Source organism: Cygnus olor, unplaced genomic scaffold, assembly GCF_009769625.2.
Source record: "Cygnus olor isolate bCygOlo1 unplaced genomic scaffold, bCygOlo1.pri.v2 scaffold_216_ctg1, whole genome shotgun sequence".
NCBI lineage: Eukaryota > Metazoa > Chordata > Aves > Anseriformes > Anatidae > Cygnus > Cygnus olor.
In genome coordinates, this window is record NW_024429145.1 from 1 (window position 1) to 12,872 (window position 12,872).

A 12,872-nucleotide genomic window follows, 5' to 3' on the forward strand; every position below is an offset into this window, starting at 1 on the left:
GACGCCGTCGCCGAGGTCCTTCTGCTTCACCGCCTCCAGGCCCTCTGCCGGGGGGGGGGGGGGTCAGGGGGGGGGGCAACACCCCAGACCCCCCCCCCCCCCCCCCCCGAGGATCCCCCTTCCGTGCGTGGCCCCCCCACACCCCGCTGCTGCGGCCCCAGGGCCTCGCCGAGCATCCCCAGAACACCCCCAGGGACACCCAAAAAGTCCCCAGGGACCCCAAAAATATCCCCAGGGACCCCCAGGACCCCCCCCACAGCCCCCAGACCCTTTTTGTGCCCCCCCCCCCATTGCTGCGGCCCCAGGGACCCATTAAGAGTCCATCAAAATGTCCCCAAAAGGTCCCCAAGGAACCCCAAAAACCCCCAGAATGTCCCCAAAGACCCCCAAGGAACCCCCCACCCAGAGACCCCCCAGAGACCCCCCAAACCCCCCAGGAACCCCTCAAACCCCCCCCCCCCCCCAATGTCCCCCAGACCATCAGGGAACCCCAAAAGTCCCCACAGACCCCCCCAGGAACCCCCCAAATCCCCCCAAGGACCCTCAAAATCCCCCCCGGAGCTCCCCAAACCCTCCCAGGGAGGCCCAAAATCCCCCTAAAGACCCCCAAAAGCCCCCCAAAGCTCCCCCCAAATCCCCCAAGGACCCCCAAAAGCCCCCCCAAAGCCCCCCCAAAGCCCCCAAGGACCCCCAAAGTGTCCCCAAGGACCCCCAACCCCCCCCCAGGCACCCCCACCCATGCCCCCCGCCCCCCAAAAAGCCCCCCCGGACTCACTGGGCCCCTTGACGGTGACCTTGAGCTCGCCGCTGCCGGCGCCCTTGGTGTAGACCTTGAAGTCGGCCGGCTCCTTCACCCGCAGCCCCTTGGGCTGCAGCCCCCTCCCCACCGCGCGGCACGCCGACGGGTTGCAGGCTGCGGGGACGGGGACGGGGGGGGGTCAAAACCCGGGGGAAACCCCAAAATCCTGGGGGGAAACCCCAAAAACCCAGGGGGAAACCCAAAATCCCATGGGAAACCTAAAACCCCAAAGGGGACCCCAAAATCCCGGCAGGGAACCTCAAAAACCCCACGGGAAGAAACCTAAAATCCCATAGGGGAACCCTAAAACCCCACAAGGAAACCCTAAAACCCCCATGGGAACCCCCAAAATCCTGGGGGGAAACCTAAAAACCCCATGGGGAAACCTAAAAAACCCATAGGGGAACCTAAAATCCTAGGGGAAAACCCCAAAACCCCAGTGGGGTGCGGGGACAGACCCCAAAACCCCATGAGGGAACCCCAAAATCCCGGGGGGAAACCCCAAAACCCCATAGGGAAACCCAAAAACCTCTTGGGGGAACCTCAAAACCCCGGTAGGGAACCCCAAAACCCCAGCGGGATGAGGGGACAGACCCCAAAATCCCAATGGGGGACCCCAAAACCCTGGGGAACCCCCAAAATCCTGGGGGGAAACCCCAAAACCCCCCGGGGTGGAAGGACAGACCCCAAAACCCCATGGGGAAACCCCAAAGTCCTGACATGGAACCCAAAACCCCAGCGGGGGACCCCAAAACTCCTTAGGGTGGGGGGACGGACCCCAAAACCCACCCCTGGGGTGCTGCAGGAGGGGGGGGGGCACCGTCCCCAATCTGTAGGGGAATTGTCCCCAACGGGGGGGGGGGGATCGCCCCCAGTCTTGGAGGAATCATCCCCAATTTATGGGGGTCCCCAAACCCAATAGGAGGAGACCCCAAATCTGATAGGAAGGGGACCCCAAACCCAAAAGGGGGGGAGCCCCAAACTCAATGGGGGGGGGGACCCCAAATCCAATAGGGAAGAGACCCCGAACCCAAAAGGGACCCCAAATCTGATAGGAGGGGGACCCCAAACCCAATAAGGGGGGGGGACCCCAAACCCAAACCTAAAAGGAAGAGGACCCCAAACCCCATAGGAGGAGACCCCAAACCCAAACGGAAGACGACCCCAAACCCAGTAAGGGGGGGCCCCCAGACCCCAAGGGGGGGTCCCAGAGCCCCCGCAGCCCCCCCGTACCGTCAGCGCGTGGCGCCCCGGACAGGCGGGCGGAAGGAGCAGGACAGAGACAGAGCCGGCTCCGGGGGGGGCACCCCACAGCCCCGGGGGGGCGAAGCACAGAGACCCCCGAGGGGGGGCGCGAAGCACAGAGAGCCCCGAGCTGGGGGGGGGACAGAGAGAGCCCGGAATGGGGGGGGGACAGAGGCAGAGAGACCCCCGGGGGGGAGGGGGGGAGGCAGCAGAGAGACCCCGGGGGGGAGGCCCCCAAACTGGGGGGGGGTGAGGGGCAGAGACCCCAAATTAGGACAGGATGAAGACCCCCAAATTGGGGGGCAGAGGTTCAGAGCCCCCCCAAATTAGTAGAGGATAAAGACCCCCAAATTGGGGGGCAAATGAACAGGGACCCCCAATTTAGGACAGGATAAAGACCCCCAAATTGGGGGGGGGCAGAGGAATGGAGACCCCAATTTAGGACAGGATAAGATCCCCAAATTGGGGGGGCAGAAGCTCAGAGCCCCCCATGTTAGTACAGGATGAAGACCCCCAAGTTGGGGGACAGAGGTTCAGAGCCCCCCCAAATTAGCAGAGGATAAAGACCCCCAAAATTGGGGGGGTCAGGGAAACGGAGCCCCCCCCATTAGGACAGAATAAAGACCCCCAAATTGGGGGGCAGGGAAACAGAGCCCCCCCCATTAGGACAGGATAGGACCCCCAAACTGGGGGGGGCGCAGAAGAACGGACAGAACAAAGCCCCCCCAAACTGGGGGGCAGCGGCACAGCCCCCCCATATTTTCGGGGGGGGAGGGGGGGGGGTGTCTCACCCTGCCCCACGTGCACGCTGAAGGGGCTGCGGGGGATGGGGGCCCCCCCGAAGGTGACGTGCACGGTGTGGGGTCCCTCGGTGCGGGGGCGGTAGGTGCAGCGCTGGGCCCCCCCGTCCCCCCCCCCGCGCCTCCAGCGTCGCCTCCACCGTGTCCCGGCGCCCGCTGGGGTCCACGACCCAAACCTCCACCTCGCCCGGCCCTGCGCCTGGGGGGGGGGGGGGGACACGGGGGGGGTCAGGGGTACCCCTAAATAAATGGGGGAACCCCCTCCCCCAAATGCTGCCCCCTCCTCCCCCGGGGGGGTCTGGTCACTGCAGGGTTCCCCAAGGTGGCCCCAAATGACCCCAAGGTGCCCCTGGGACCACCCAGGTCCCCCCAGGATGCCCCAAAGAACCCCCAGACCCCCCCCTAGGACCCCCCCGAGAACCCCCAGTTCCCCTCCAGTTCACCCTAGGACCCCCCAAAGGTCCCCCAGGATCCCCCCCAGGACCCCCCCAGATGCCCCACATGCCCCCCAGAACCCCCCAATTCCCCCCCAGTTCCCCCTAGGACCCCCCAATGCCCCCCCAGGACCCCCCAAAGGCCTCCCCCAGGACCTCCCAGGACCCCCAATCCCCCCCCAGGACCACCAATCCCCCCCCTGGACCCCCCAAAGGCCCCCCAGAACGCCCCCCGGACCCCCCAAAGTCCCCCCCCCAGGACCCTCAGTCCCCCCCCGGGACCCCCCAAAGGCCTCCCCCAGGACCTCCCAGGACCCCCAATCCCCCCCCAGGACCACCAATCCCCCCCATGACCCCCCAAAGGCCCCCCAGAACGCCCCCTGGACCCCCCAAAGTCCCCCCCCAGGACCCTCAGTCCCCCCCCGGGACCCCCCAAAGGCCTCCCCCAGACCCTCTATCCCCCCCCAGGACCCCCAGTTCCCCCCGAAGGCCCCCCCAAATCCCCCCCCCCCCCCCCCCCCCCCGAGACCCACCGGCGGTGAGGATGTCGAAGTGGGTGCTCCTGTTGGCCACGTTGCCGGTGGGCTCGATGCCGGGGCCCTGCGCCGTCACCCGGCTGGCGTCGCCCGCCGCGCGCCCCACCTGCACCTCGAAGGGGCTCTTGGCGATGTGCTGGCCCGCGAACAGCACCGTCACCTGCGGGGGGGGGCACCCCGAAATCACCGGGGGGGGCAGAACACCCCGAATCCCATCGGGTGGGGGGCAGAAACACCCCAAAACGCCCCAAAATCCACGGTAGAGGGACCAAAAACGCCCCAAAATCCTCGTGGGGGGGGGGCTAAAAATGCACCAAAATGTTCACGGGGAGGTCAGAAACACCCCAAATCCTATTGTGGGGGGCAAAAACACCCCAAAATCCCCCCAAAGCGCCCCAAAATCCATGGCAGCGGGCCCAAAAATGCCCCAAAATCCTCACAGGGATGCCAGAAACACCCCAAAATCATCGGGGGGGGGTCAGAAACACCCCAAATCCCTTGTGGAGGGACCCAAATTGCCACAAAATCCATGGGAGAAGGCCCAAAAATGCCCCAAAATCCTCATAGGGAGGCTAAAAACGCCCCAAAATGTTCATGGGGGGGGCAGAAACACCCCACGAACCTCATGGGGGGAAAAAACACCCCAAATCCTCTTTAGGGAGACCCAAAACCACCCTAAAAACCTGACAGGGAGACCAAAACTGCCCCAAAATCCTCGTGGGGGGAGCAAAAAGCAGCTCAGGGCCCCAACGGGGAACCCAAAACCCTCGTGGGGAGCCCAAAACCACTACGGGGGGGCCTGAAAGCACCTCGATACCCTCAGAGGGAGCCCAAAACCACCCCAAAACCGCTGTGGGGAGCCTCAAAAGCCTCACGGGGACCAAAAAACCACCCCAAAATCTTCGCGGGGGGGCAAAAAGCACCTCAAAAACCTCCCAGGGAGCCCCAACCCCCCCTAAAACCTCACGGGGGGGGCCCAGACCCTCAGAAAAGACCCCAAAACCACCTCAAAATCCCAAGAGGACCCCAAAAAGTTCCCCAGAAACCTCGGAGGCGCCCCCAAAATCACCCAAAAAAAACCAAGGGGGGGACAAAAGCGCCTCAAAACCCTCTGAGAGACCCCAGAACCCCACAGGAGGCCTCCAAAAGCCCCCGGGAGGCCCCTAAAACCCCACAGGAGACCCCAAAAAGCCCCCGGGGGGCCCCCAAAATCCCACAGGAGACCCCCCAAAAGCCCCCCCCCGGAGCCCACCTTGTGCAAGCCGGTGACTTTGGGGACGTAGGAGACGGAGAAGGTGCGGTTCTTGTCGTTGTTGGCCACCACCTTAGCCTGGGGAGGGGGGCACGGGGCTGTCAGACCCCCCCCAGACACCCCAAAACCCCCCCGGGCACCCCAAAACAAGAAGCCCCCCTGGAAACCACAAAACCCCTCTGGGGAACCTCAAAACCCAGCCAAAACCCCCCCAGAGAGCCCCCCAAACCCCTCTGGGGACCTCAAAGTCCCCAAGGGGACCCCAAAACTACACAGGGAGCCCCCCTTGGGACCCCAAAACCCCCCTGGAGACCCCAAAACCCTCCCAATAAAAAACAGAGAGACCCCAAAACCCCTCTGAGGACCTCAGAACAACACACGGAGCCCACCTGGGGACCCCAAAATGCCCTCCAAACCCCCCCCCCCCCCCCAAAGACCCCAATTCCCCACCCGGTGACCCTAAAGTCCCCCTGGGGACCCCAAATTCCCCCCAACCCCTCCCCCAGAGACCCCAAAACTCCCCTGGGGACCCCAAAGCCCCCCCAAAACCCTCCCAGCAGACCCCAAAGCTCCCTGGGGACCCTAAAGTCCCCCCCCGGGGACCCCAAAAGCCTCCTAGTAGACCCCTTAGGACCCCGTAAGTGCCCACAGCCTGCCCCATGTAGCCCCCATAGCGCTGTCCTTGTGCCTCCTGCCCCACGCCGTGCCCCATACCCTGCCCCACATCCCACCCAACACCGTGCCCCACATCCCGCCCCACACATCCTGCCCCATATCTTGCCCCACACATCCTGCCCCAAACGCCCCACCCCGTTTCTTGCCCCACATATCCTGCCCCACACCTCCTGCCCCACACCTCACCCCATATATCCTGCCCCACATCACTGCCCCACACCCTCTGCCCCCTATCTCGCCCCACACATCCCACCCCACATATCCTGCCCCATGCATCCTGCCCCACATCCCGCCCCACACATCCTGCCCCACACCCCCTGCCCCATATCTTGCCCCACATATCCTGCCCCAAACGTCCCACCCCGTTTCTTGCCCCACACCTCCTGCCCCACACCTCACCCCATATATCCTGCCCCACACCCTCTGCCCCCTATCTTGCCCCACACATCCCGCCCCACATATCCTGCCCCACACCGACCTCCTCGCGGTGCCCGGCGGGGTCCTCCACGTAGACGAGCACGTCGCCCTGCCCCGCGCTGATGGTCTCCACCGTGAACTCGGCGCGCTGCTTCACCGCGTTCCCCGTCGGCTCGATGCCTGCGGGGCCCGGCCGTCAGCCCCACGGTTATGGGGCGGCTATGGGGCGGCACCCCCGCGGGCCCCCTGCGGATCCCTACTGAGCCTACGGGCACTGCTTCCTGGGGCATCTCCTGCCCCATGGGGGCCTGGGGGGCCGCTCCTGCCCCATGGGATCCGGAGCTCTCCATCTGCCCCATAAGGACCCAGACTCCTCTCCTGCCCTATAGAGGCCAAAACCCCCCACTTACCCCATAAGGACCCCGCACCCTGTCTGCCCCATAGAGCCCCAGTCTCCTCTCTGGCCCTATAGGATCCAGAGCTCTCCACCTGCCCCATAGGGCTCCAGTCTCTCCTCCTGCCCTATAGGAACCAGAACTCCCCACGTACCCCATAGGGACCCAGCCCCCTGTCTGCCCCATAGAGCCCCTGTCTCCTCTTGTGCCCTATAGAAACCAACCCCCCCATTTACCCCATAGGAACCAAACCCCCCCATTTACCCCATAGGAACCAAACCCCCCCACTTACCCCATAGGAACCAAACCCCCCCACTTACCCCATAGGAACCAAACCCCCCCACTTACCCCATAGGAACCAAAACCCCCCCCACTTACCCCATAGGAACCAAAACCCCCCCCACTTACCCCATAGGAACCAAAACCCCCCCCACTTACCCCATAGGAACCAAAACCCCCCCCACTTACCCCATAGGAACCAAACCCCCCCCCACTTACCCCATAGGAACCAAAACCCCCCCCACTTACCCCATAGGAACCAAAACCCCCCCCACTTACCCCATAGGAACCAAACCCCCCCACTTACCCCATAGGAACCAAAACCCCCCCCACTTACCCCATAGGAACCAAAACCCCCCCACTTACCCCATAGGAACCAAAACCCCCCCATTTACCCCATAGGAACCAAACCCCCCCACTTACCCCATAGGAACCAAAACCCCCCCCACTTACCCCATAGGAACCAAAACCCCCCCACTTACCCCATAGGAACCAAAACCCCCCCACTTACCCCATAGGAACCAAAACCCCCCCACTCACCCCATAGGAACCAAACCCCCCCACTTACCCCATAGGAACCAAAACCCCCCACTTACCCCATAGGAACCAAAACCCCCCCACTCACCCCGTAGGTCCCCAGCCCCCCCCCGGACCCCAACCCCCCCCCAGCCCCCCCCCGCTCACCGGGGCCGTACGCCCGCGCCTTTTTGGGGTTGAGCTTGGGGCGCAGCGGGGCGCCGGGCTTGAGCTTGGCCTTGGGGAACTGGGACAGGTAGGTCATCACCGAGTGCTCGTCCACGTTGGGGTCCACGATCTCCTCGGGGGTGATCACCTGGGGGGGGGGGGACGACACACGGACATGGGGGGGGGGGGTCAGGGTGTGTCCCCATAAGCCCCGCCCACCCGCCGTAAGCCCCGCCCACCTGGGGGATGCCCAGCCACTCGTCCGCCTGCTGCATGGCCTCGCGCGCGTTCTCCACGGGGCGGCTCGGGTCCCAGCTCTCCCAGTCGGGGCACAGCCCTGGGTGGGTGGGTGGGGGGGGGGGGGGAAATGGGGTCGGGGGGGCCTCAGGGACCCCTCTGCGGGCCCCCAGAGACCCCCCCGTGTCCCTACAGACCCCCAGAGACCCCCCCGTGTCCCTATAGACCCCCAGACCCCATGTACATCCTCAGGGACCCCCCAGTGTCCCTATAGACCTCCAGAACCCATACGCATCTATAGGGACCTTTCCGTGTCCCTATGGACCCCCCCACCCCACACACATCCCCAAAGACCCCTCTGTGTCCCTATAGACCCCCCCACCCCATACACATCTATAGGGACCTTTCCACGTCCCTATAGACCCCCCCACCCCATACACATCCCCAAAGACCCCCCCCCAATATCCCTATAGACCCCCAGACCCCATATACATCCCCAGAACCCCCGCCATGTCCCCATAGACCCCCCCACCCCATACACATCCCCAGAGACCCCTCCATGTCCCTATAGACCCCCCACCCCATACACATCCCCAGGGACCCTCCTGGGGATGAACACCCCACATCCCCTAGTCCCAGTGATGGTCCCCAATTAACCCCACTAATTAATTAGCCCCACTAATTAACTAGCCCCACTCACCAGGCGCACAGCTGTTGACCAGGGTGTCCAGCACCTTCCATCCCCAATCCCCCTGTACTACCCCCATACGACCCTATATGACCCCATATCTCCCTATACGACCCCATAGGACCCCAATTAATTAACTCCCCGTTAATTAACCCGTCTCACCAGGTGCACAGCTGTCGAGGAGGGGGCTCAGCACCCAGCTGCTGGTCCAGCTGTGGCTGAAGTTGGTGATGGGCAGCTCCCCCCATGACCCCATATGACCCTGTATGACCCCATATCTCCCCATAGGACCCCATAGGACCTAATTAACCAACCCAATTAATTAATTAACCCCTCTGACCTGGCGCACGGCTGTCGACGAGTGCCCTGTGGTCCAGTCACGGCTGAAGCTGGTGATGGGCAGCTCCCCCCACGACCCCATATGACCCTGTCTGACCCCATATCTCCCCATAGGACCCCACATACCCCACTTAATTAATCCAATCAGTTAATTAACCCCTCTGACCTGGCGCGCAGCTGTCGACGAGGGCCCCCAGCGCCTGCCCCGTGGTCCAGTCGCGGCTGAAGTTGGTGATGGGCAGCTGGGGCAGGCGGTTCTGGATCCAGCCCAGCAGGCGCTGCTTCGGGGTCTGCCGCCGCGCCTCCTCCTCGTCCTCGTCCTCCCACACGGGCATCGAGATGGAGTAGTGCAGGATCAGCGTCCACACCAGCCCCAGGATCAGCTTCAGGTTCCCGTCCACGATCGCCTTGCTGTCTATAGGGGGTACAGGGGACGTATAGGGGGTCTTTATGGGGTCTATAGGGGGTCTATAGGGGGTTTGGGGGGGGGTTAGGGGGGTATAAGGGGGTATAGGGGTGGAGTAGTGCAGGATCAGCGTCCACACCAGCCCCAGGATCAGCTTCAGGTTCCCGTCCACGATCGCCTTGCTGTCTATAGGGGGTACAGGGGACGTATAGGGGGTCTATAGGGGGTCTATAGGGGGTCTATAGGGGTATAAGGGGGTATAGGGGTGGAGTAGTGCAGGATCAGCGTCCACACCAGCCCCAGGATCAGCTTCAGGTTCCCGTCCACGATCGCCTTGCTGTCTATAGGGGGTACAGGGGACGTATAGGGGGTCTTTATGGGGTCTATAGGGGGTCTATAGGGGGTTTGGGGGGGGGTTAGGGGGGTATAAGGGGGTATAGGGGTGGAGTAGTGCAGGATCAGCGTCCACACCAGCCCCAGGATCAGCTTCAGGTTCCCGTCCACGATCGCCTTGCTGTCTATAGGGGGTACAGGGGACGTATAGGAGGTCTATAGGGGGTCTATAGGGGGTCTATAGGGGGTTTAGGGGGGTATAAGGGGGTATAGGGGTGGAGTAGTGCAGGATCAGCGTCCACACCAGCCCCAGGATCAGCTTCAGGTTCCCGTCCACGATCGCCTTGCTGTCTATAGGGGGTACAGGGGACGTATAGGGGGTCTATAGGGGGTCTATAGGGGGTTTGGGGGGGTATAAGGGGGTATAGGGGTGGAGTAGTGCAGGATCAGCGTCCACACCAGCCCCAGGATCAGCTTCAGGTTCCCATCCACGATCGCCTTGCTGTCTATAGGGGGTACAGGGGACGTATAGGGGGTCTATAGGGGGTCTATAGGGGGTTTGGGGGGGTATAAGGGGGTATAGGGGTGGAGTAGTGCAGGATCAGCGTCCACACCAGCCCCAGGATCAGCTTCAGGTTCCCGTCCACGATCGCCTTGCTGTCTATAGGGGGTACAGGGGACGTATAGGAGGTCTATAGGGGGTCTATAGGGGGTCTATAGGGGGTTTAGGGGGGTATAAGGGGGTATAGGGGTGGAGTAGTGCAGGATCAGCGTCCACACCAGCCCCAGGATCAGCTTCAGGTTCCCGTCCACGATCGCCTTGCTGTCTATTGGGGGTACAGGGGACGTATAGGTGGTCTTTATGGGGTCTATAGGGGGTCTATAGGGGGTTTGGGGGGGGGGTTAGGGGGGTATAAGGGGGTATAGGGGTGGAGTAGTGCAGGATCAGCGTCCACACCAGCCCCAGGATCAGCTTCAGGTTCCCGTCCACGATCGCCTTGCTGTCTATAGGGGGTACAGGGGACGTATAGGGGGTCTTTATGGGGTCTATAGGGGGTCTATAGGGGGTTTGGGGGGGGGGTTAGGGGGGTATAAGGGGGTATAGGGGTGGAGTAGTGCAGGATCAGCGTCCACACCAGCCCCAGGATCAGCTTCAGGTTCCCGTCCACGATCGCCTTGCTGTCTATAGGGGGTACAGGGGACGTATAGGAGGTCTATAGGGGGTCTATAGGGGGTCTATAGGGGGTTTAGGGGGGTATAAGGGGGTATAGGGGTGGAGTAGTGCAGGATCAGCGTCCACACCAGCCCCAGGATCAGCTTCAGGTTCCCGTCCACGATCGCCTTGCTGTCTATAGGGGGTCCAGGGGACGTATAGGGGGTCTATAGGGGGTCTATAGGGGGTTTGGGGGGGTATAAGGGGGTATAGGGGTGGAGTAGTGCAGGATCAGCGTCCACACCAGCCCCAGGATCAGCTTCAGGTTCCCGTCCACGATCGCCTTGCTGTCTATAGGGGGTACAGGGGACGTATAGGAGGTCTATAGGGGGTCTATAGGGGGTCTATAGGGGGTTTAGGGGGGTATAAGGGGGTATAGGGGTGGAGTAGTGCAGGATCAGCGTCCACACCAGCCCCAGGATCAGCTTCAGGTTCCCGTCCACGATCGCCTTGCTGTCTATAGGGGGTACAGGGGACGTATAGGGGGTCTTTATGGGGTCTATAGGGGGTCTATAGGGGGTTTGGGGGGGGGTTAGGGGGGTATAAGGGGGTATAGGGGTGGAGTAGTGCAGGATCAGCGTCCACACCAGCCCCAGGATCAGCTTCAGGTTCCCGTCCACGATCGCCTTGCTGTCTATAGGGGGTACAGGGGACGTATAGGAGGTCTATAGGGGGTCTATAGGGGGTTTAGGGGGGTATAAGGGGGTATAGGGGTGGAGTAGTGCAGGATCAGCGTCCACACCAGCCCCAGGATCAGCTTCAGGTTCCCGTCCACGATCGCCTTGCTGTCTATAGGGGGTACAGGGGACGTATAGGAGGTCTATAGGGGGTCTATAGGGGGTCTATAGGGGGTTTAGGGGGGTATAAGGGGGTATAGGGGTGGAGTAGTGCAGGATCAGCGTCCACACCAGCCCCAGGATCAGCTTCAGGTTCCCGTCCACGATCGCCTTGCTGTCTATAGGGGGTACAGGGGACGTATAGGGGGTCTTTATGGGGTCTATAGGGGGTCTATAGGGGGTTTAGGGGGGTATAAGGGGGTATAGGGGTGGAGTAGTGCAGGATCAGCGTCCACACCAGCCCCAGGATCAGCTTCAGGTTCCCGTCCACGATCGCCTTGCTGTCTATAGGGGGTACAGGGGACGTATAGGGGGTCTTTATGGGGTCTATAGGGGGTCTATAGGGGTTTGGGGGGGGGGTTAGGGGGGTATAAGGGGGTATAGGGGTGGAGTAGTGCAGGATCAGCGTCCACACCAGCCCCAGGATCAGCTTCAGGTTCCCGTCCACGATCGCCTTGCTGTCTATAGGGGGTACAGGGGACGTATAGGAGGTCTATAGGGGGTCTATAGGGGGTTTAGGGGGGTATAAGGGGGTATAGGGGTGGAGTAGTGCAGGATCAGCGTCCACACCAGCCCCAGGATCAGCTTCAGGTTCCCGTCCACGATCGCCTTGCTGTCTATAGGGGGGGTTGGGGGGGTATAGGGGTGATATAGGGGGTTTGGGGGGGGCGATTGGGGGGATGTAAGCGAGTATATAGGGGGTATGGGGAAAAATATAAGGGGTATAAAGGGGATATGGGGGAATATAAGAGTGACATGAGAAGGATGTAAGAGTGACACAAGGGGGATATGGGGGTATAAGGGGAAATATGGGGGGTATGGTGGGCATAGGGCGGATATAGGGGATGTATAGGGGGATATAGGGGATATATAGGGCGGATATAGGGGGTATGGGGGATATATGGGGGGGTATGGGGGGTGTAGGGTGAACATGGGGGAACATAGGGGGGATATAGGGAGATACACGGAGGTATGGGGCGATACAACGGGGATATGGCAGGATGTAATGGCTATACAGGGAGAAATATAGGGGGTGGGGGGGTATATAAGGGGGTGGGGGGGTATAGGAGGGTATAAGGGGGATATAAGGGGGATGCAGGGGGATACAAGGGGGAGATACGGGGGTATGGCAGGATGGGGGGGGTACGGGGGGTATGGGGGGGGTATGGGGGGGATATAGGGGGGATACGGGGGGTATGGGGGCGTGGGGGAGCTGTGGGGGACACGGAGGGTGTGGGGGGGGGACAATGGGGACTGGGGGGGGGACACCAGGGACGGGGGGGGCACCCCCCAAGAAATGGGGG

The 12,872-nt window shown here is 62.3% G+C and overlaps 1 protein-coding gene across 1 annotated transcript; it reads right to left on the reverse strand.

Annotated features, from left to right (window-relative positions):
* Positions 1-3: 3 nt before the first annotated feature.
* LOC121063351 (filamin-A-like) lies at positions 4-9,255 on the reverse strand (the record flags this gene model as incomplete). The annotated part of the gene is given in 10 exon segments (XM_040543771.1): positions 4-44; positions 776-913; positions 2,836-2,950; positions 2,952-3,043; positions 3,812-3,974; positions 5,067-5,144; positions 6,220-6,338; positions 7,517-7,664; positions 7,756-7,853; positions 8,947-9,255. Coding segments are annotated over 10 exon segments (1,161 nt in total), but the record flags the coding sequence as incomplete, so codon positions are not given.
* Between the last annotated feature and the right edge of the window lie 3,617 nt (positions 9,256-12,872).